Source organism: Myotis yumanensis, unplaced genomic scaffold (genome assembly GCF_028538775.1).
Source record: "Myotis yumanensis isolate MYYU_CA2020_CCGP unplaced genomic scaffold, mMyoYum1.0.hap1 SCAF_20, whole genome shotgun sequence".
Taxonomy (NCBI): Eukaryota; Metazoa; Chordata; class Mammalia; order Chiroptera; family Vespertilionidae; genus Myotis; species Myotis yumanensis.
In genome coordinates, this window is record NW_027223771.1 from 12680058 (window position 1) to 12704660 (window position 24603).

The 24603-nt window shown below is 44.9% G+C and overlaps 2 protein-coding genes across 2 annotated transcripts in view; both read left to right on the forward strand.

Annotated features, from left to right (window-relative positions):
• The first annotated feature begins 5958 nt into the window (after positions 1–5958).
• Positions 5959–9290, forward strand: LOC138998566 (tigger transposable element-derived protein 1-like). Its single transcript, XM_070400715.1, has 2 exons — positions 5959–7932; positions 9063–9290. The coding sequence occupies exons 1-2, from the start codon at positions 5959–5961 to the stop codon at positions 9288–9290; spliced, it is 2202 nt and encodes a 733-aa protein (XP_070256816.1).
• A 117-nt stretch (positions 9291–9407) lies between these two features.
• The window catches only part of LOC138998567 (zinc finger protein 551-like), a 191858-nt gene continuing 176662 nt past the window's right edge, over positions 9408–24603 (forward strand). Inside the window, 5 exon segments of the mRNA XM_070400716.1 lie at positions 9408–9659; positions 10914–11032; positions 17304–17919; positions 20216–20339; positions 21637–23155. Coding sequence (XP_070256817.1) covers positions 9408–9659; positions 10914–11032; positions 17304–17919; positions 20216–20339; positions 21637–23155 — 2630 coding nt within the window.

Here is a 24603-nt window from a genome sequence, read left to right on the forward strand (position 1 = left end):
TCATGGTCAGGTTGGTCATGGTAGTATTAGCTCAGAAGGGACATTTTGAGCCTGGGGACTGGCTTTTCTGCTGGGGCCACTGTTTGTGGGAGGTGGGTGTCACAACTAAGCGTAGGGACAGAAATTGTCATATAGAGTTTGGGGAGTGATAATCGTTTTTGCAGTGGCCAGGGCCTTTAAAAGATGAGTGGACTTGAGATTAATTGGAGGCTGAAGAGTAATTCAAACAAGACGAGACAGGGGTTGGTACATATTTATTTCTCTGAACACTCACCAGGATTTTGTTGTGACTCTTGATGTGGCCTGGCTGTGGGGAGTTGCAGTCAGGCTTGTGGATTAGCTCAGAGGCTTGAGTGGTCCTCTGTGAGACTCACTGGGCATAGTGTAGAGGGCCATCGGGGCTAGGACTTGAGTGAAGGTTAAGTAGATGTTGTCTGTGAGTAGTGAAGTGACATCAAGTGCGGCTCCAGGGGAGGTGGGCTTTGGATATCTCAGACCAGACTGTGGTTATTCAGAGGTTAGATTGAAGGAAAAATCAGTCATGGAGAGAGGCCTTCATAGCAGGACTCAAGCCTGCCTTTATGAGGTGGACGATCAGAATCTGGGCAGTACTTGATCCTGTTTGAATTTGGCAAACATTGTCTGGACCACACATGCTGAGTAATAAGTAAGAGAATGAGGAAATGACTATGGGGGCTGTGACGTAGGAGTGCAGGTGTGAGAGAGGTATGATAGAAAGTGGGATGTGCACTTGAGGAGGGAGTGTGACGGCATGGTCAGAGCACCCTGACACTGACATAAGAATGAATGAAGAGCCCTAGCTGTTTTGGCTCAATGGATAGAGCGTCGGTCTGGGGACTGAAGGGTCCCAGGTTTGATTCCGGCCAAGGGCACATGCCTGGGTTGCGGCTTGATCCCCAGTAAGGGGCGTGCAGGTGGCGGGCAATCAATGATTCTCTCTTATCATTGATATTTCTATCTCTCTTTCTCTCTTCCTCTCTAAAGTCAATAAAACATATTAACAACAAAAAACAAGAATGAATGAAAGGAGAGTTCATTTCTGCTGGAGTCTGGATGATAAAATAAGGGTAATTTTTGGGTAATTGCCTGAAAAGGGAGGTGTTTTGATGCTACCTGCCAGGGCTTAGATGACATTTATGTACCCATGTGCCTTTTGTTGCTGGGGGTGACACACTGATTGTTAGGAATGAGATAGCATACATCAGTGGTACCCAGTCTCGAAAATCTCCACAGGCGTGGGTAAGGGAAAAGGCTAAGAGAGAAATGGATTATGGAGCTGGTAACCTATAATTTTGGAAAATAAGATAATTAGGAAACAACCGGTCCTCACCATGGCAAATTTGTGTTACCTTTGAAGTTGTGCCTCTGGGAATGAAGCTGTTTGAGAGAGGTATTGTTTGAAGAAGTATGTGCAGCAGGTAGTACAAAGCTATGGCCTCAGCACCCTGGTATCTGGTTGTAGGGTTGAAGTGTGGTGTCATGTTCTTGGTATGTTTGAGGAACAATCTGAGCGACTACAAAGGTATTGCCTGACAGGACCATATCAAATCATTCACACTCCATTTCTGGCCAACATCTCTTCCTACCCTATACACTTGACACCCACTCTACTGTCAAGAGGAAGTGTGGCGTACGTGTGAATCCCAGAGCTCAGTTATTTTCTATCTGCTCAACTGCCTTTATTGTGGGAAGACAAAATATCAGTAGAAATATAAGATGACAGTGACTTTCATGTGATGAAGACCTGGTATCTTCTCTGGTGTGTGCAGTGGAGGGAGCAGATTGATGTGGAGGGTGGGACTATGAGAGATTTGGAATCTTAGGACTGAATCTGATCCCGGGCTGTACTGTCCCCATTATGAGAGTATATCAACTTTGAGGATGTGGCCATTGCCTTCTCTCAGGAGGAATGGGGGCTCCTTGATGAGCCTCAGAGACTTCTCTATTGCAATGTGATGCTGGAAGTTTTTGCACTTGTGTCATCTGCAGGAAAGACCTTCACATTCTACCTATGTCCTGAGGTGATGTCCACTCTTTATTTATTGCTCTGATGTAGCTTTCGCTCTTCTACAGTGAGACCATGGGCTCTGCTCATTTCCCCCACTGTCATGTCAAATGTGCTGTGGCTGCCATGAGTGAGGTCTGTGGAAAGCCCTGAGCGAAGGACTCCACAAACATTGCCTCAAACGGTGCAGGATGTGTCTGGGAGTCAGGAATCTTACAGACAACTCAATGCGTCCCATCTGCTATTCCTCTCCCTAGCAGGAGATCCATGGCTTCCATTTCTACCTCCTTCCTCTAGCCAAAGGTCCTTGGTGACTGCCTGTGCCAGGTTATGGTCTTTACTTACATGAACCTTGAACTGTTCTTACAAGATCACACTTCAGTTGTTTGTAAAATTATCTTCTGTAAATACGATTGCAAGCCAAATTGCCCTAGGCCAGTGCTGGCTGCCTATCTCTGTCATCTTTCATTAATACTTGGAATATTTCTGTTGTACATATTTGTAGAGAAGAGTGTGCAGGATGAGCCTTGATTTTTTTACAGGATGAACATGCAGGATAGTCTCAGAAGAGGCCCTGCCCAGTTGAGTTGCAACTATGGTCTAGATATGATGTAAGGGTGGTCTTTAGATGATACCAAGCACCTGTTCATTGCCATCAGTGTTTAGGTGCAAGTACCATGGGCAACAGCACATTTCTACCTTTTCTTTGCCTTACTTGACACTGTGCTAACTTGTCATTTCACCTGTGACTTCCTGGCCTTTGACTACCTTCAACTGTGTGTCCTTTTTGGGGTTTCTGGCTTGTCACTGTTTCTCTGTCTCTCTCCCTCTCTCTACCACCTCACCTGTTCCTCTGCATTACTCCATCTTCAGTATTCTAACATCGACCTGTATATGTGTTATGAGATGCACATATAAGCTTAAATAGTTTTTGAAAACCAGCTACTAATTTATTGAATACTAGAGGCTCCGTGCCTGAAATTTGTGCATGGGTAGGGTCCCTATGCCTGGCTGGCGATCAGGGCCAATCAGATTCCCTGCCTCCCCACTTCCACCATCCCTTGCCACAGACACACTGCCACCTCATGGTTCCCCCTGCCTCCTCACTTCCTCCTTCCCTAGAATTCTCCCTCCCTCAACTCCCTGCTGCTGCTGCTGCCATTGATCACCCACCATGGTCCACACCGCCCCCTGTTGGTCAGTGCTCGTCATGGCAAGTGATGGTTCTCGTAGAACTCCTGAGGGGACACTATATATATAATATATATGAATTTATAAATTTGTGTAAATAAATTTATATATTTATATAAATAAAAATATATATAATTTCTTGGAATGAGACATAACTATATTTCAGCACAGCTTTCCATGTCACCAGCACACAAACCATGCTGAACACTCTTAGGAGAAGAGTCAGATGATGATACTGCTTTTCTTCCACATGCTGCTTGCCGCGTGTATGATATTTTGTTTGAGGTCTTCCTTGTTTTGTGATCTTCAGTAGCCCAGACCTTCATCGCAGTATCTTATAATCCTTCCTACAGATCTTTTATTGTCAATCAATTGAACAGAACCAACGTGTTAAGTGCCACACACTTTTGTAAAGGAACTTCCACCTGTCACCACAATCACCATTCAGTTCCTCACCATTTATTTTATTTTCACTTTGTTGCCATAAAACAGATGAGGAAGCCAATTCTGAGCAGAGTGTGTATGTTCCAGGAGAGTCACAGGCCTGGACTTTTAAGAGAGCTCCTGCAACCCAGAAGACCCATCTTTTTCTCAGTCTTAAAAGATATTTTGCACCTGGTTGAGTTACAAGCAGCATACTTTGAGCCGAAAGCCTTCATTAGTGATACGCTTGTGAGAATCTTCTGTTTCAGTGCGAACCCACACCAGCAATAGAGAGATGCCAGTTGACAGAAGCCCTAGAAAGAAGATATGGACAGGGCCTCATTTGTGTCCCAGTGCAGCTTTTACTTAATATGAGTGCCTTCAACCACTACAGATGTTGGGAACGACTTGCCAGCCAATCAGGCATTCTCCAGCACCAGGACACTTTTATTTTATTTTATTTTTTAAATATATTTTTATTGATTTTTTACAGAGAGGAAGGGAGTGGGATAGAGAGTTAGAAACATCAATTAGCTGCCTGCTGCACACCTCCCACTGGGGTTGTGCCCATAACCAAGGTACATGCCCTTGACCAGAATCGAACCTGGGACCTTTCAGTCCGCAGGCCGACGCTCTATCCACTGAGCCAAACCGGTCAGGGCTAGGCCACTTTGAACACTGGGGAGCCACACAGTGGTACTGATATTTCAGAGGAATTTCTCAGTGGAAGAGGTCATGACGAGTGGGGTGAATGTGAAAAAGCTGCCAGCCACAACCAGAAAGTTGTTCAACATCAGGTTGTCTGCTCCAGAGAAGTGATTTATAAGTGTAAAAAATATGGGAAAGCTTTTAGATAAACCTTTAACCCCATTCATCATAGAAGAGTTTACACTGTAGAAAAGCCATACAAGTGTAGTGATGGTGGGATGTCCATCATCCTGAGGTCCAATCTCATTCAACAGCACAAAGGCCACACTGGAGAAAAGCTATATGAGTGTCGTGATTGCAGGAAGCCCTTTAATCAAAGAAGTATCATCACTCCACACCAGAGGGTTCACACTGGTGAAAAACCTTATGAGGGAAATCTTATGTGGGAAATCTTTTACTCACAATATTCACCTCCTTACCCACAGGAGAGTTCACACTGGAGAAAAGCCCTAAGAGTGTAGTGATTATGGAAAGTCCTTTAGGCTACACGGGAACTTCACTCAATATACCAGAGTTTACAGTGCTGCAAAACCTTATAGGAGTAGTGAATGTGATTATTTACCTGCAATAGTCACCTCTTTATCCATAAGAGAGTTCACACTGGTAAAAAGCTATGTGTGTGTTCTGGTTATGGGAAGTTTGTAATCTTTATTAATATCCCCGGTGTAAATACTCATCGTTAGGCGGTTCAAATGGCCAAAATGATGGCTCTGAACATGGACATGATAAGATATTTCAGTAGCACCTCATTATATTTTGTTTCCAATATGCTGATACAGTGTGTTCAAATATGTTCAAAAATTTTCACAATAAAACAGTAAAATTATTGGGAAGCATCAAGTTTAAACCTTTTTTTAAAGATTGATTTCAGTAGAATTGATTTAAAGTGGACATAAAAAAATACACTTTTGGTGTTTCCCTGCATGCCTGCATTGCTGATACCAAGTTCCTCCTGCCCTTATCAGTTCTTCATTCTCGGCCTATAAAATAATTGATGCAATAATTCAGTCTGACACTGAAATAGCTTACTTTATGTTCTTGTAAAATAGACACTTATGAAATCCCATGAATCCTAATCTAGCCTTCCACCACTATCAGTCATCAGGATGGTTTCTGTATCTACCTATTCTCAGGTACATTATTGGGTAATTTTACTTAAAATGTCACATATGTCTGATCGAGGGCAAACAGCTAAGTGGGTCAGCGAATAATTTCAATAATGGAAGGTTGCAAGTTCCAACGCTGGTCACATCAATTACAAGAGTTACTCAAAGAATGTCTAAAATTAATGGAACAAAGAAATAGATCTCTCTCTTTCTCTCTACACAGACAGTCCTCGGGTTACTTCGTACTGGACATATGTTGTTTCATGGTTACGTGACCTTCTGCAATTTATTGATATAAAAAAAGTTCCGTCATTTCAATGTAAGGCGTTTGCAAGAAGTTCATTTGGGAACTAGTTGGCCGGTGGAGCGGATGAATAAGTCCTCACGCGGCGCTATAGGAGGAAGACGCTGTCCTTCAGTCGCCATTTATAAGCCATTTTGGATTGTGCTTCATTTGCTCTCTTTCTTTTGTGTTGTTATTTTGAACACTTTTTGCCCTTCCTTATGGCTCCTAAGCGAAAGGCAGATTCTTCTGATGGCAGTGCTACGAAAAGAAGGAAAACCACAATGGAAGTGAAAGTAGATGTAATAAGACGCTCAGAAAAGGGCGAAACACCAAGAAACATTGGCCAGTTGCTTGGCCTCAGTCCTACGACTGTCTCGACGATCATCCGCGATAAAAAGCGTGCACTTGACCATGTGAAAGGATCTGCTCCTATGAAATCAACTGTGATTACAGAGCAGCGCAGTGGTCTCATGATTGAGATGGAAAGATTGTTAGTGCTTTGGCTGGATGACCAGCATCAACGGCGTATCCCAGTTAGCCTGATGCTGATTCAGGAGCAGGCTAAAAGATTGTTTGAGGCCTTGAAAAAAGAAAAGGGGGATGGGAGTGAAAGGGAAGAGTTTGTGGCTAGTAAAGGCTGGTTGATGCGTTTTCAGGCTCCTGGTAATTTGCATAATCTTAAGGTGCCAGGGCAAGCTGCTAGTGGTGATGCGAAAGCAGCAGGTGATTTTCCTAGTGCGTTGGCTGAGATAATTAGGGAGGGGGGTTACTGTGATAAACAGGTGTTTAATGTGGACAAGACAGGCTTGTTCTGGATGCCTATGCCTACACGTACGCACATTGCCAAGGAGGAGAAGACAGCATCAGGCCATCAAGCCAGCAAGGAGAGACTGACTTTGCTACTTGGGGCTAATGCTGCTGGTGACTTCAAGCTGAAGCCCTTGGTATGTCTGGCCGAGAATCCAAGGGCACCCAATGGCATATGGAAGGGTCAACTACCTGTCATCTGGAAATCTAACAAGAAGGCCTGGGTGACACTTGGCGTATTTGAGGACTGGTTCACCAACCATTTTGTGCCAGAAGTGAAGGACTACTGTGCTTCCAGGGGGCTTCCCTTTAAGGTGTTGCTAGTGCTGGGCAGTGCCCCTGGTCACCCTGCTGATCTGAATGACTTTCATCCAAATGTCAAGGTGGTTTACCTTCCACCTAGCACCACCTCCCTTTTACAGCCTATGGACCAAGGTGTCATTGCTTTTTTCAAGGCCTACTACCTCCGAAGGACATTTGCTATGGCTTTTAGGGCAACTGAGGATAAAGAGTTGACTCTCAATGACTTTTGGAAATCTTACAATGTTCTTGCTGCTGTAAAGAACATTTCTGATTCTTGGGATGAAGTTAAGCAATCGAACCTGAATGGTGTTTGGAAAAAATTGTGTCCCCAGTTTGTGAATGATTTCCATGGCTTTGAGGATTCAGTTGAGGTTGTCATCCAGAATGTTGTTGAGTTGAGTAAGCAGCTTGATTTGGAGGTGGAGGCTGAGGATGTCACAGAGCTGCTGGCATCTCATGGAGAGGAGCTATCTACAACGGACCTCATTCAACTGAAACAGCAGCTAATTGAAGAGGAAGACACACCAACCCCAGAGCCCAAGAGATTTACAAGCAAGGAACTGGCAGGGGCCTTTGCCATGATAGAGGATGCCTTGGCAAGGTTTGAGGCTCAGGACCCCAACATTGATAGGTACACTAAGGTTGCCAGAGGGGTCATGGATAGCCTGCAGTGTTACAAGGAAATTTGGGAGGACAAGAAGAAGGCATCCTTCCAGACAAGCCTTGAACATTATTTTAAGAAGGTAGAGAGGCCTGCAACAGATCCTGTACCCTCTGCCTCATATGCCTCTCCAGACTCACCTGACCCAGTATCTCCAGCACCTTTTGCAGGTCCTGCCTCTACAGCCTCAGCTGACCCAGTATCTCTAGCACCTTCTGCAGGTTCTGCCTCTACAGCCTCACCTGACCCAGTATCTCTAGCACCTTCTGCAGGTTCTGCATCTCCAGACTCACCTGACACAGTATCTCCAGCACCTTCTGCAGGTTCTGCCTCTCAAACCTCCTCCTCCCAGCAGCCCAGTGTAAGCCTGTCTCTCCCTCCTTTACAACGTCCAGTGTGCAAGCCAACAACAGTAATAAAGGTAAGGATAAGACCATATTTACCCTTGTGTGTACATATGTTCTTTATGTTTTTTATTATTTACTTACCACAAGGTCAGGAATTGTTATCTTTCTTTTAATTTTTTTTTAATATTTCACTTCATTACTGCTTTGTATGTGTGCCATGTGAGTGACATAGGTGCTTATGTAGGTGGGTTCTGACTTATGGCGAAAATTGCATTATGTCACGCCGTAGAACCAGATATATGTGTGTGTGTGTGTGTGTGTGTGTGTGTGTGTGTATATATATATATATATATATATAGATTACAACAGTTAATCAAATAATGTATAAAATTAATGGGACAAAAATCGATCTCTCTATATATATGTGTGTGTGTGTGCAAATATATATATATATATATATATACACACACACACACACACACATACACATACACATACACATACATACATACATACTAGTAGCCCGGTGCACAAAATTTGTGCACTTGGGTGGGGGGTCCCTCAGTTATTAAACATTTTAGGGCACAACACTGACCACATTGGTGGTGGTGGTGGTCTTGTCAGAATGTGTTCTATTATGCAGATGAAAATCTATTTAAACAGATTTGATGTAGATATTTTCAAAGATGGAAGAATTGTCCCTGTCAACTATTTTAGTTGATTCATATCTTCAGTAATTGTCATCATTGCAAAGTTTTCAGTCCCCATATGGATTGCTGGATATAATAGGTCATGCACTGTCCCTGTCCTTGGTAGCCTTTGTTACCTTAAGGACTCTAGTTTTCCATTTATATGTTTAAGTACCAATCTTACCGGCTTAAAAATGTAAGCTTTTAACACTGCTCTCTCTGTTCTGTATCCTTCCAATGAAAAGTGGAGTTGGGTTGCAGCACAGGAGAGAAATTCAAAGGGGAATATTGAAGTAATGACTACAGTAGGAGAAGAGGGAACTTTTTTCCCTGGCCACAGGCGCTGGCGCCCTGGACCACAGGGCTAGCAGCTTCTCCGGTTGGTGCAGCCTGGGACCTCTGGCCGGTAGCTTATCCATCTCCTGGGCTGCATCCAGCCCCAGGCGCTGGCGCCTGGACCAAAGGTGGGTGGCTTCTACTTCTGGGGGCTTCTTTGTCTTCTTCTGTGCTTCCAGGGAGGGCAGTCAGTTATGTGTCATGCAAAAATAGGCATCACCAATCGCAGAAGTCGGGTGCGGGGCAGGGAAGCCACTGCCGGGATGCTGGCAGCAGCTGCTTCCCTGCCCACGCACCTGAGTTCTGTGATAGCCCCTGCACCCGGCTTCTGTGGTCACCGATCGCAGAAGCCGGGTGCGGGGCAGGGAAGTCGTGGCCGGGGACGCTGGCAGAGGCTGCTTCCGTGACCCCTAGCACCCGGCTTCTGTGGTCACCGATCGCAGAAGCCATGTGTGGGACAGGGAAGCCGTGGCCCGGGGGACACTGGTGGCGTCCACTTCCCTGACCCGCACCCGGCTTCTGCAATGGCCCCTGCACAAGGCTTCTGTGGTCACCGATCGCAGAAGCCGGATGCGGGGCAGGGAAGCTGCAGCCGGGGGATGCTGGTGGCGGCCGCTTCCCTGACCCGCACCCAGCTTCTGCGATCGCCCCTGCACCCGGCTTCTGTGGTCACCGATTGCAGAAGCCGGGTGCGGAGCAGGGAAGCCATGGCCGGGGACGCTGGCGGTGGCCGCTTCCCTGACCCCCAGCACCCGGCTTCTGCGGTCGCAGTCGCTGTCTGTGTCTGCTTCCCAGCCCCACTACCCAGGCTTCTCTGATCACCCGCTGGTGGCAGGGCAAAGGTGGCCTCCAGGGCCGACCTTTGCCCTGCTCCCTGGCTCTTGCCTGTGCCTGGGTTTCTGATCGCTGTCTTCCATCCTTCCCCTTTCGCTTCCCATCATTGCGAGTATGCAAATTAACTGTCATCTTTGTTCGCAATTAACCGCCATCTTAGTTGGCAGTTAATTTGCATATCGCCCTGATTAGCCAATGGGAAGTGTGTCGGAGCTACGGTTAATTACCATGTTTGTCTATTATTAGATAGGACATATATATCCCTATTTCTCTTTCTCTCTAAAATCAATATCTCTGTTTTAATCACTTAGTAAATCCACAGACATGTGAACACCAGCACAGCCTAGGGACCTGTGATGACAAGCAGCCAAGGTTCTCTTGAGGGCAGAGCATACAGTGACCCAGAGAACAGTATGGGAGGTGCCATCTATGTCAGTGTGTACGAGCTGAGCTGCATAATCACCCACAGAGGATGATGACATCAGTGTGGTCACTGGGACTAAAAGCAAAGCGGCCAGGCACTAACATTGACAGACGAGTGAATGAAAAGGGAGTCCATTTCTTTTTTTTTAATTTCTTTATTGATTAAGGTATAATATATGTGTCCTTATCTCCCTATTACCCCCCCTACCCCACCACACACTGATGCTCTCACCCGCCTGTTGTCGATTTCCATTGGTTAGGCTTATATGCATGCATACAAGTCCTTTGGTTGATCTCTCCTCCTTACCCCCACCCTCCCCTACCTTCCCTCTGAGGTTTGACAGTATGATCGATGCTTTTCTGTATCTGGATCTGTTTTTGTTCATCAGTTTATGTTGTTCATTATATTCTATAAATGAGTGAGATCATGTGATATCTATCTTTCTCTGACTGGCTTATTTCATTTAGCATAATGCTCTCCAGTTCTATCCATGCTGTTGCAAATGGTAAGAATTCCTTCATTATTATCACAGTTTAGTATTCCATTGTGTAGATACCACAGTTTTTTAATCCATTCATCTACTGATGGGCACTTAGGCTGTTTCCAAATCTTAGCTATGGTGAATTGTGCCACTATGAACATAGGGGTGCATATATCCTTTCTGATTGGTGTTTCTAGCTTCTTGGGATATATTCCTAGAAGTGGGATCACTGGGTCAAATGGGAGTTCCATTTATAGTTTTTTTGAGAAAACTCCATACTGTTCTCCACAGTGGCTGCAGCAGTCTGCATTCCCACCAACAGGGCATGAGGGTTCCTTTTTCTCCGCATCCTCGACAACACTATTGTTTGTTGATTTGTTGATGATAGCCATTCTGACAGGTGTGAGATGGTACTGCATTGTGGTTTTGATTTGCATCTCTCTGGTAATTAGTGACTTTGAGCATGTTTTCATATGTCTCGTGTCCTTCCTTTTGTCTTCTTTCGGAAAGTATCTATTTAGGTCCATTGCCCATTTTTTTTATTGGATTGTTTATGTTCCTTTTGTTAAGTTATATGAGTTCCCTGTAAATGTTGGAGATTAAAGCCTTATTGGTGATAACATTGGCAAATATGTTCTCCTATGCAGTGGGCTTTCTTGTTGTTTTTTGGATGTTTTCCTTTGCTGTGCAAAAGCTTTTTATTTTGATGTAGTCCCGTTTGTTTATTTTCTCTTTAGTTTCCATTGTCCTAGGACAATGATGGCGAACCTTTTGAGCTCAGCATGTCAGCATTTTGAAAAACCCTAACTTATCTCTGGTGCCATGTCACATATAGAAAATTTTGGATATTTGCAACCATAGTAAAACAAAGTTTCATATTTTTGATATTCATTTTATATATTTAAATGTCATTTAACAAAGAAAAATCAACCCAAAAAAATGAGTTCGCGTGTCACCTTTGACACGCATGTCATAGGTTCGCCATCACTTCCTTGGGAGCAGTCTCAGTGAATACATTCCTTTGGCATATGTCTTAGATTTTGCTGCCTGTGGATTCCTCTAGTATTTTTATGGTTTCCCATCTTATGTTTAAATCCTTTATCCATTTTGACTTTATTTTTGTGTATGGTGTAAGATGGTGGTCTAGTTTCATTTTTTTGCATGTATCTGTCCAATTTTCCCAACATCATTTATTGAAGAGGCTGTCTTGATTCCATTGTATGTTCATGCCTCCTTTGTCGAATATTAATTGGGCATAGTGGTTTGGGTCAATTTCTGGATTCTCTATTCTATTCCATTGATCTATATGTCTGTTCTTGAGCCAGTACCAGGCTGTTTTGAGAACAATGGCTTTGTAATACAGCTTGATATCTGGTATTGAGATCCCACCTACTTTGTTCTTCTTTCTCAGGATTGCTGCAGCTATTCGAGGTCTTTTTTTTTATTCCAGATGAATTTTTGGAAAGTTCGGTCTACGTCTGTTAAACATGCCATTGGTATTTTAATGGGGATTGCATTGAATCTATAGATTGTTTTGGGTAGTATGGACATTTTGATGATGTTGATTCTACCAATCCATGATCAAGGTATGTTCTTCCATCTTTTCATGTCTTCCTCTATCTGTTTTTTCAGTGTCCTGTAGTTTTCCGCATATAGGTCTTTTACCTCCTTAGTAAAGTTTGTTCCTAGATATCTTAATTTTTTTGGTGCAATGGGAAATGGGATTGCTTTTTTAGTCTCTCTGTAAGTTCACTATTGGTGTATAGAAATGCCATAGATTTCTTGGTGTTAATTTTGTATCCTGCTACATTGCCAAATTTATTTATTAAGTCTAATAATTTTTTGATGGAGTCTTTAGGGTTTTCTTTGTACAGTATCATGTCATCTGCAAAAAAGGACAGTTTTACTTCTTCTTTTTCTTCTTGTCTGATTGCAATGGCTAATACTTCCAGTAGTAGGTCAAACAGGAGTGGTGAGAGTGGGCATCCCCATCTTGTTTCTGTTCTTAGGGGAAATGGTTTTAGATTTGTCCATTGAGTATGATGTTGGCTGTGGGTTTGTCATATATGGCTTTTATTATGTTGAGGTATGATCCTTCTATTCCCACCTTGATGCGAGTTTTTATCAAGAAAGGGTGTTGGATTTTATCAAATGCTTTTTCTGCTTCAGTTGATATGACTGCGATTTTTATCTCTCAATTTGTTTATGTGATGTATCACGTTTATTGATTTGCAGATATTGTACCATCCTTGCATCCCTGGGATAAATCCTACTTGATCATGGTGTATAATCTTTCTGATGTACTGCTGGATCTGACTTGCTAGAATTTTGTTGAGTATTTTTGAATCATTGTTCATGAAGGATATTGGCCTATACTTCTCTTTCATTGTGTTGTCTTTATCTGGTTTTGGTATTAGGGTGATGCTGGCTTCATAGAATGAGCTTGGAAGTGTTCCTTCCTCTTGAAATTTTTGGAAGAGTCTGAGGAGGATAGGTTTTAGTTCTTCCTTGAATGTTTGGTAAAACTCCCCTGTGAAGCCGTCTGGCCCGGGCTTTTGTTTGCTGGGAGCTTTTTAATGACTGCTTCAATTTCTTCCATAGTTATCAGTCTATTGAGATTTTTAGAGTCTTCTTGATTGAATTTTGGAAGGTTGTATTTTTCTAGGAATATGTCCATTTCCTCCATGTTGTCTAGTTTGTTGGAATAGAGTTGTTCATAGTATTTTTAACAATCCTTTGTATTTCTGTGGAGTCTGTGGTTATTTCACCTCTTTCATTTCTGATTTTATTTATTTGGATCCTCTCTCTTTGCTTCTTGGTGAGCCTAGCTAGAGGTTCATCGATGTTGTTTATCCTTTCAAAGAACCAGATCTTGGTTTTATTGATCTTTTGTATTTTTTTTTTTTTTTGGTCTCTATGTCATTTATTTCGGCTCTGATCTTTATTATCTCCTTCCTTCTGCTCACTCTGGGCTTTTCTTGTTGCTCTCTTTCTAATTCTCTGAGATGTTGAGTTAGATGATTTACTACCATTTTTTATTGTTTTTTGAGGTAGGCCTGTAAAGCTATAAACGTCCCTCTGAGGACTGCTTTCATTGTGTCCCATAGATTTTGGATTGTTGTGTTTTTATTGTCATTATTTTGCAGGATGTTTTTAATTTCTTCTTTGATCTCATTTGTAACCCAATCATTGTTTAATAGCATGCTTTTCAGGTTCCAAGTGTTTGAGTTTTTTGGATTGTTTTTATTGTATTTATTTCCAATATTATGCCATTGTGGTCTGAGAAGATGCTTGGTATGATTTCAATCTTCTTGAATTTGGAGAGACTGTGCTTGTGACCCAATATGTGGTCTATTTTTGAAAATGTCCCATGTGCACTTGAGAAAAATGTATATTCCATGGCTTTGGGGTGAAATGTTCTGAAGATGTCAATTAAGTCCATCTGATCTAGTGAGTCATTTAGGATTGCTATTGCTTTGCTGAATTTCTTGTCTATAGCTGTGGTTCTCAACCTGTGGGCCACGACCCCTTTTTCCATCAAACGACCCTTTCACAGGGTTTGCCTAAGACCATCCTGCATATCAGATATTTATATTACGATTCATAACATTAGCAACATTACAGTTATGAAGTAGCAATGAAAATAGTTTTATGGTTGGGTCACAACATGAGGAACTGTATTTAAAGGGCCAGAAGGTTGAGAAACACTGGTCTAGAGGATTTATCCAGTGATGTCAGTGGTGTATTAAAGTCCCCTACTATGATTGTATTGTTGTCTATCTCTCCCTTGATATCTTCCAGGATTTTGTTTTTTTTTTTAATGTATTTAGGTGCTCTTCCGTTGGGTGCATATATGTTTATCAGGGTTATATCCTCTTGTTGTATCAATCCGTTTAGTATTATGAAGTGGCCTTCTTATCTCTTGTTATGGCCTTCACTTTGAGGTCTATTTTAAGTATTGCTACCCCAGCTTTTTTTTTTTTTTTCATTTCCATTTGCCTGTAAGATATTTTTTCAATCCTTCAGTTTCAGACTATGTGAGTCCCTTGTTCTGAGGTGGATCTCTCTCTCTCTCTCTCTCTCTCTTTTTTTAATATATTTTATTGATTTTTTTACAGAGAGGAAAGGAGAGGGATAGAGAGTCAGAAACATCGATGAGAGAGAAACATTGATCAGCTGCCTCCTGTACACCACCCACTGGGGACGCTCCTGCAACCAAGGGAACCGAACCCAGGACCTTTCAGTCCGCAGGCCGACTCTCTATCCACTGAGCCAAACCGGTTTCAGCTGGATCTCTTGTAGACAACATATATATGGTCATGTTTTTTTTTAAATATATTTTATTGATTTTTTACAGAGAGGAAGGGAGAGAGATAGAGAGTTAGAAACATCGCTGAGAGAAACATCGATCAGCCGCCTCCTGCACATCTCCCACTGGGGATGTGCCCGCAACCCAGGTACATGCCCTTGACCAGAATCGAACCTGGGACCCTTCAGTCCGCAGGCCGACGCTCTATCCACTGAGCCAAACCAGTTTCAGCTGGTCATGTTTTTTTATCCATTTAGCCACTCAATGTATTTTGATTGAAGCATTTAATCCATTTGCATTTAAAGTTATTATTGAAAGGTACTTGTTTGTAGCCATTTTTATTTTTGTGTGCCTGTTGTTCCTGCTTACCTTTTTATTTCTTCTTTTTGCAGCATTCCCTTTAGCAGTTGTTGCATTGCTGGCTTGGTACTGATAAAGTCCCTTAGCCTTTTTTTTGTCTGTGAAGCTCCTGATTTCCCCTTTAATTTTGATTGATAGTCTTGCTGGATAGAGTATTCTTGGATTCAGTCCTTTGCTTTCCATCACTTTGTATACCTCCTTCCATTCCCTTCTAGCTTGATGTGTTTCTGTTGAGAAATCTTTTGATAACTGATGGGGGATCCTTTGTAGGTAACTCTCTGTCTCTCCCTTACAGCCTTTAAGAGTCTCTCTTTGTCACTAACATTTGCCATTGTGATTATGACTTGTCTTGGTGGGGGTCTTTCGGGATTCATCTTACTTGGGACTCGCTGTACTTGTGTAACTTTTTTCTTCCCCATATCAGGGAAGGTTTCTGTCATTATTTCTTCAAAGAGATTTTCTAATCCTTGCTGCTCTTCTTGTCCTTCTGGAAGCCCTATTATATGTATGCTACTTCGTTTTGTGTTGTCCCAAAGCTCCCTTAGGCTGTCCTCCTGCTTTTTAATCTTTTCTCCAGTTGCTGTTCAGATTGGGCTTGTTTCTGTACTTTTTTGTAACTCAGTAATTCGGTCCTCTGCTTCTTCTAGTCTACTGTTGCAACCTTCCATGGTGTTTTTGATTGTAGCTATATCACTTTTCATTTCTTCCTGATTTTTGCATAGGTTATTGATTTTCTCATCCATCAGGTGAATGAACTCTATGACCATTACTCTGAATTCTTTTTTTCTTTTTTTTTTGTCATGTTGCATGCTTCTGTTTCACTTATTTCCTTTCTTGGTGATCTCTCTTTTTCTTTCCTCTGGGGATTGTTTCATTGTCTCTTCATTATATCACCAGAAGGTTCAAATGTCAAGTAACGGGCCATGTGTAGTTGGAGCCATGTGTAGTGGAAGCTTTGCACCCCGCAAGTGTCACTGAAGAGCTCTGACACCAAGATGTGTGGCTACCTTGGGTTGGGGAGCCACGCTCACCCAGGATCACATTCACAGGCACTTAATGTGGCCTCATGTGCGCACCTAGAATTAGGTACCCTGCCTGTGCCATCCTGAAACAGATCCCAATGGCATGTGCCAAAAATCAAAGTCTCCTGGTGCGTGGTAGGAGTCAGAGACCCCCTGTGTCTGCACCGAGAATTGAGTATCAGAGTCTCTGTTGCTTGGTGTGGTCTCGAGCCGAGAATCAGGGTTTCTGTTTAGGCATGTGCCATGTATTGGAGTTACTGGCTCTTAGTGTGAATGCACTGGGAATCAGGGATCCCAAGTGTGTGCAGTGAGAAACAGATTCAAGTCACTGGTGCTGCCTCTTGCATGGAAAATCAGGGTCCCCGGTGTTATGCCCAGATTGCAAGGTTCCCAAGAGCCCACCAGGGAGCCAGCCAGTCCGATGCAAAAGCAATGAGTCCTTTATTTCAAGCGAGCTTGAGCTCCCTTACCCTCCTTACTGACGCAGCAGCAGGTGGCAGAGAGGGAGTGGCCTGATAGAACCAGGAGTTTTATAGAGGGTTGGAATAGGGGCAGGAGAGGAGACTGTGGGCCCCGCCGATTGGCCAGGTTTGAGTTGGTGTCCCATTACACAGGATGTGGTCATAGTGATGGCGTGCACTTCCCTTGATTATCATTGGTTAGTCCAGAGAAATCCTGGGTGTGGCTCCTTCCGGGAAGAAGCCTTTGCTGAGCACATGGCCCTGTCCAAAATGGAGGTCCCTTAATGGACGGGGAGCCGGCCACTCGGCTCCAATGCAAGGCCTGCTGCCGCAGGCGTTGCCAGAAAGCGGGCCGATCCCCCACCACCGGGCGCCCACCACCCGGCCTGGCCTTTGGGTCACCCGGTAGCTCAGCAGGAAAGTGACGCAGACGCCGATGAGGGCGGCCTGGTCCGTCTGGGCGTCCGCGGGCCCTCGCCTATCCTGTCGGGCGCTGCCTCGGCTTTTGCTGCCCGTCCCTCTCTCGCAGCTCCTCTCGGTGGCCTGTCGGGCCCAGCCAGCGCGCTGGCAGTGGTGGAGGTGGAGCGGAGCCTCCGAGCCTCGGAGCCCCAGCCCGGCGGCTACGAGCTGTGTCCGAGCCACGCGCCCCGCTGGCGGACGTCCTCGCTGGCCTCCATGCCACCCCCGGAGGCCGCGCATCGCAGGCAGCGTGGCGTCCGGAGCCACCTTCTGCCTGCGCTCCTGCTCCGCCCGGCACCGCGGGGCGGGAGGAGGTGCGCCTGACCCCGAGTGACCCGAGGCGTCGGCGGCTGAGATGTGGTCTCCACTGTGACCGGCGGCTCCGGGGCGCCCTTCGCGCCAGGAGGCACGATGATGCGGCCCCCAGTGCCAAGGCACCTCAGGGGCCGGGGAGGGGGGCCTTCGGCCAGTCGTCCTCCCTGCCGGAAGCCTGCGGGCCTCGGGGAACTGACTGTCCGCGCCACGTGCCTCGCCAGCCCTTTCACCTGGTCTGCTTGGGGGACCGAGTTGCACAATCGCACTGTGTCAGCAGAATGACCACTCCTGCCCAAAAGCCTTCCTGTGTGCTTTCCCTGAATCAAAGTCAGGTGGCACTGCCCCCCAGTGTGGGCCTGGGATTTGGTCATGTGAGTGTGCACTGCAAGAAACAAACTCCCCTTGTAGGTCACCCAGGCTCACATTCAGCACTACCTCCCTCTGTGGGCACCGGGTCTGGTTGCCAGAAACAGACTTCCGGAGTTCACGCCCCCAGGCTCAGATTCAGCTCTGCCTCACTGGTTGGGTGCAGGGTCTCCTGTGGGAAACAAGTTCCCTGAGTTCATGCCCCCAGGCTCAGATTCAGCGCTGTCTCCCTGCATGGGTGTGGGATCTGGTTGCGGAAAACAAACTCCCCAAGATTGTGCAACCAAGGCTCAAATTCAGCACAGCCTACCTGCTGGGGTGCAGGGTCTGGTCACAGAAAACAACTTTCCCGAATCTGCGCCCCTAGGCTCAAATTCAGTGCAGCCTCCTTGCTTGGGCGTGGATTCTGGTCACGGGAAACAAACTTCCCGTGTCCACACACCCAGGCCCGAATTCAGGTAGAGCTGCCACTGTTGTGTATGGGCAAGAGGCCTGTTTGAGCAGAGAGCTTCTGTCAGTTCCTATGCCACTGCCGTGGGGGTGGCCGGGAGGGGGTTTGGCTCTGTAACTCACAGGAATCTGCGTCATGGGTTCCTGGGGTCTTGGTGTCCGTGGGTCTGCAGCTGTGTTCACAGATCTTTTTCCCGAGTGGCTTTAGTCTCCTGGTTTGCAACTGAGACCAGATTGGGTAATAGTGAGGCTAGGATTCAGCGCTGTCTCCCTGCGTGGGTGTGGGATCTGGTTACGGAAAACAAACTCCCCAAGATCACGCACCAAGGCTCAAATTCAGCACAGCCTACCTGCAGGGGCGCACGGTCTGGTTGCAGAAAACAAATTTCCCGAATCTGCTCCCCTAGGCTCAAATTCAGCGCAGCCTCCCTGTTTGGGCACGGATTCTGGTCACGGGAAACTAACTTCCTGTGTCCACACACCCAGGCACAAATTCAGGTAGAGCTGCCGCTGCTGTGTGTGGGCAAGAGGTCTGTTTGAGCAGAGAGGGACTGGCAGTTCCTATGCCTCTGCTGTCGGGATGGTGGAGAGGGGGATTGGCTCTGTAACACACAGGAATCTGCGGCCTCGATGCCTGGGGTCTTGGTGTCCGTGGGCCTGCAGCTGTGGTCGCAGATCTTTTACCTGAGTGGCTGTAGGCTCCTTGTTTGCCACTGAGACCAGATTGGGTAATAGCGAGGCTAGGATCCTAGTCTCAAGCAGTTCTGTTCTTCAAGATGGTGCAGCCTCTGTGCCGGGGGTGTTCTCCCAGAGTGTTTGTGGTGGCAGCAGGTTTTGACGTCTAACACTGCCCATTAAGGCATCCCCTTGAAAGACCTGTAGGATCTAGCTGTCCCTAGCTCTCACTCACACACATCACACACGCCCACACACTCCTCTATCGCTCCCTCACTCTCTCACAAACCCGCCCTACCTTCTTGTTGCTCTCCATCTTTTTTTCGGGAGTCCATTTCTGATGGTGTCTTTATGATATGATATGGGGAATTTTAGGATAATTCCTAACAATATGGGTTGCTGTGGTGCTACATGGCAGGTCCAGAGCTTAGGTGCCATATATGTGCCCACCTGCCATTTCTTATTGAGGGCTGACCCAGTGAACAATAAGAAAGAGATAGAAGACATCAGTGTCACTTGCACTTGAAAATTCCCACCAGGATGGGGAAAGGAGAAGAGAGAAGGGTGAGAGAGAAGTGTATTACAGAGGTGGTGAACTAGAGTTTTAAGAAAGAAGCTGATTAGAAAACACCCTGTCCTTGTCATGGCTTATTTGTGTTACCAGTGAAGTTGTGCCTTTGAGAATGAAGCTGTGAGACAAGTGCGGATCAAAGAACTATGGGCAGCAGGTAATGCAAAGTGATGGCCTCAACAAACTGGGATTGGAGTCAGAAGTGTAATGGGCATTACCATGTTGTTTGGTGTCTTGGAGGCACAATTTGGAGAACAACATGAGTATTGCCTGACAACACCAGTGTCAGATCCATCACATTCCCATTATGTGCAACATCTCTTCCTCCCCTGTGTGCCTAACACCCACTGTTATTAAAAGGGGACAGTGTGACTCACATTTGAGGATCAGAAGACAGGTATCTTGTATCTGTTCATCTGCCGTTATTGTTGTGAGAAGACACAGCATCAGTATAAGGGGAGATTGACTTTAATGGGATGAAGGGCTGCTATCTTCTCTGATGTGGGGAGTAGGGAAGCATATGGATGTGCAGGGTGGGGAGTATGGCAAACTTGGAATCTCAAAAGAGAATCTTATCGTGGGATGTACTGTCTCCATTATGACAGGATATGAACTTTGAGGATGTGGCCATTGCCTTCTCTCAGGAGGAGTGGGGGCTCCTTGATGATGCTCAGAGACATCTGTACTGTGATGTGATGCTGGAAGTGTTTGCACTTGTATCATTCATAGGTAAGACCTTCACATCCCTCCTAGTGTCCTGAGGTGATGCCCACTCTTTTTTTATTCTCCAGACTTAGCACTCTCTCTCTCTCTCTCTCAAAGCTAGACCATGGGCTCTGCTAATTTTCCCCACTGTCTTTTCTAATGGGCTCTGGCTGCCTGTGCTGACCTCTGCAGAGAGCCCTGAGCAATAGATTCCATAAACCTCCCTAAACAGGTTGCCTCATAAACTGCAAGAAGTGTGTGGGTGTCAGCAGTCTTGCAGACAGCTTAATGGGACCCTCCTGCTATTCCACTCCCGGGAGGGTGACTATATCCACATCTATGACTTCCACTTCTGCACCTTTCCTGTAGATAAGGACCTTGATGAATGCCTGGGCCAGGTATCGTCTTTACATACATGCACCAGAGACTGTTCTTTTAAGACCCTCCTTCCATTGTTGTTTGTAATATTACCTTCTGTGAATACTATTGCAAACCGAATGCTGTTGGCAAGTGATGGCTGCTCACCTCTGTTGTCTTTCATTGATACTTGGAATATTTAGTTTGTACGTATTTCTAGAGAAGGAGGAGTAGGGAGAACCTCGGTTTTTTCCAGAGTGAACGTACAGGATGGTCCTAGAGGAAGGCTGGCCTGGCTGAGTGGCAACTGTGGGGAGGTATGACATAAAGATGGTGTTCAGATTGTACCAGGAACCTGCTCCTGTCCAACAGTGTTTGGTGCAGGTTCCAGTGGCCACACCTCATTGATACCTTTCCTTTTCCACACTTGACACTTTGCTGACTTGTCATTTCATCAATGACTTCTTAGTTTGGCCGTCTTCTCCTTTGTGTCATTTTTACATCACCTATTCCTCTGCACACCTCTTTCTGCAGTATTCTACAACATGGACCTATGCAAGTGTTATGAGGATCACATACATGCTTAAACACCCCTCATACACCATTTGCTTATGTATTGAATTTTACTTGGAAAGTGATGTAACCAACCTTCTGCACATCTTGCCAATGTCACCAGCAGAGAAGATGTACTGAATGCTGTTAGGAGCAGAATGAGCTGGACATTCCACTTATCTTTCATGTGGTGCTCGCCATGTTTTGCTCTATTTCTGTTGAAATGTCCACTGTTTTGTGATCTTCAGTAATCAAGAACTTCACAGGGGCCTCTTATTAAGCCATCCTATAGGTCTTTTCTTTTCAGCCAATTGCATGAAACCAAGGTAGTATGTGCAATACAGTTTTATATAGGGACTTCCCCCTGTCACCAGAGTCACCATTCATTTTTTCATCATTTCTCTGTTTTCAGGTCACTGCCATAAAATGGATGATGTGGAGGCCTATTCTGAACGCAGTATATCTGTAGGAGATTCTCACGTCAGGGCTTCCAAAACAGCTGCAGCCACCCAGAGGACCCATCTGTGTAAGCCGTGCTTCTCAGTGTTAAAAGATATTTTGCACCTGAGTGAGTTACAAGTGGTTTACTTTGAGAAGATTGTGTTCTTAAGTGATGCGTGTGTGAGAGACTTGTGTTTCAGTGCGAACCCTCACCAGCAACAGAAGGATGGCACTGGAGAGAAGCCCTGGAAAGAAGATATGGAGAGTGCCTCCCTTGTGACAAGTTGCTGCTTCTACTTATCTGGAGTGCCTGAAGCCACTATGGAGGTTGGTGAAGACTCCCCAGCCATCTCCGGGTTTCTCCAGCACCAGGCCACTCTTAACACTGAGGAGCCACACAGTAACAATGAGATTTCACAGGAATTTCTCAGTGGAAAAAGACATCACCAGTGGGTTGAATGTGAAACAGCTGTCAGCCAGAAACAGAAAGTTGCTTATGAGAAAGGTCTCTGCTCTGGAGATATGACTGATGAGTATAATAAATGTGGGAAAGTGTGTAGACGAATATTCAACCACCTTCAACACAAGAGAGTTCACACTAGAGAAAAGCCCCACGAGTGTACTGATGGTGGGGAGGTCTTCAGTGAAAACATTGCTCTCGTTAAACACAACAGAGCTCACACTGGAGAAAGGCCATATGAGTGTAGTGAATGTGGGAAGTCCTTCAGTTACTGGTCTGACTTCACTAGACACCACAGAGTTCACACTGGGGAAAAGCCATATGAGTGTAGTGAATGTGGGAAGCATTTTAGTCGAAGGTGTTACCTCACTGTACACCATAGAGTTCACAATGGAGAGAAGCCATATGAGTGTAATGAATGTGGGAAGCATTTTAGTCGAAGGTCTTACCTCACTATACACCACAGAGTTCACACTGGCGAGAAGCCATATGAGTGTAGTGAATGTGGGAAGCATTTTAGTCAAAGGTCTTACCTCACTATACACCACAGAGTTCACACTGGAGAGAAGCCATATGAGTGTAGTGAATGTGGGATGTCCTTCAGTCAAAGGTGTCACCTCACTGTACACCACAGAGTTCACACTGGAGAAAAGCCATATAAGTGTAGTGAATGTGGGAAGCATTTTAGTCAAAGTTCTGACCTCACTATACACCGCAGAGTTCACACTGGAGAAAAGCCATATAAGTGTAGTGAATGTGGGAAGCATTTCAGTCAAAGTTCTGACCTCACTATACACCACAGAGTTCACACTGGAGAAAAGCCATATAAGTGTAGTGAATGTGGGAAGCATTTCAGTGAAAGGGCTGCCCTCACTATACACCACAGAGTTCACACTGGAGAAAAGACATATATGTGTAGTGAATGTGGGAAGCATTTCAGTGAAAGGGATTCCCTCAGTAAACACCACAGAGTTCACACTGGAGAAAAGCCATATGAGTGTAGTGAATGTGGCAAGTCCTTCAGTCAAAGGCCTACCCTCATTAAACACCACAGAGTTCACTCTGGAGAAAAGCCATAAATGTGCAGGGAATGTTTTATTTTTCTCACTTATTATAAGAACCCTTAAGGGGCTCTATGGGAACCTTTATATGAATGTAAATCCCTTTTATGGGAACGTACACCCTGCTAGATTCCTCATAAATTTGAGGTACAAGTGAGACTTGAAGGAGTTGCATTGTACTTGCTCACGTGCCCAGACCTACAACCCAAATGATGTCACCATCTGTTTGTCGCTCAAGAGATTTCACCTCTAACACCTGGCTCACCTGAGGAGTGTACATCGGTCATCATCCCTGGCTGCTCAGGGGACTGTATTCTGTGTTCTCACTTCTGCTTGAAGTAATTATGGTTCCTCCAAGCTCTTGGCAGTGTCTTCATTTATTTCTCTATGACTAGAAAATTGACCTGACCCAGGATTCATCCAGAGCACTCCTTTTCAGCTAAGAAGTGCTACCTCTTTCAGGATCATAGTGGTACTCACATTATGCTTTGATAAATTTGGGGGGATTCTTAGTCACCAACCCGCAAACCACTTGCTCTCCTGTGCTCTGGTTTATGATCTTTTTTAAAAGTTGTTGTTACATTTGTACCTTTATTTTTGATTTTATTCTCGGCCACAGATGATTTGGAAACACAAATGTGATTTGTCAGCATGCAGAGATGAATAGATGTTGTGTTTATCCCAAAATTTACGTGGTTTGGAAGGGAGAGCATAATGGCAAGAAATCACTTTTTTTTCCAATATTGGCTTATTATTTACTGCAGCCCATGGCCTTGAAATAAAGAACACATGACTGTGCATTGAATCTGCAGCCTAGTGCCTCGATTATTGGTGAGGGCAAAGGTCACTCTGAAGGTCGCTCTGCTTCTGTGACCAATATGAATCATGTTCTCTGTTCACAGTATGTATTGCATAAGCTTCAGCAATGTTTAGAGAGCCTGCTCTCCCTGTACTGCAAAGGAGCCATGTGCTAGGACATATGGAATTTCATAGGCTGGTGTCATTTGTTGTAAGACTTTGAGGTGGAACCACAATTACGACAGAAACTGTTTCAATAGTGAGTGGGAAAGCCTGCAGTAAATTAAATGATAGGTGCCTCTTCTGAACATAAAGCCACCAAGGTCTAGGGTCTGTGGTTTGTGTGACCTTTATGTTCAGACAGTCTCAGGACCTCCAGAACTGTTTCGTGTAGCTGACGTCATTGGCACACAAAATAACCTAATGCTATTGGGTATTCCCTGGCCCCTCTAGAGTGTTTACATAAGGTAGTTGCTCAACAGGCAAGAAGTCAAAGCTAGAGGAAGAATAATCCTGCAATCTGTCCCAGGATGTGTCTTTTGTAGGCAGTCAGCATTCCTGTTGAATTTCATGGCAATAGTTTTTTTTTTTTAATATATACTTTTATGATTTTGGAGAG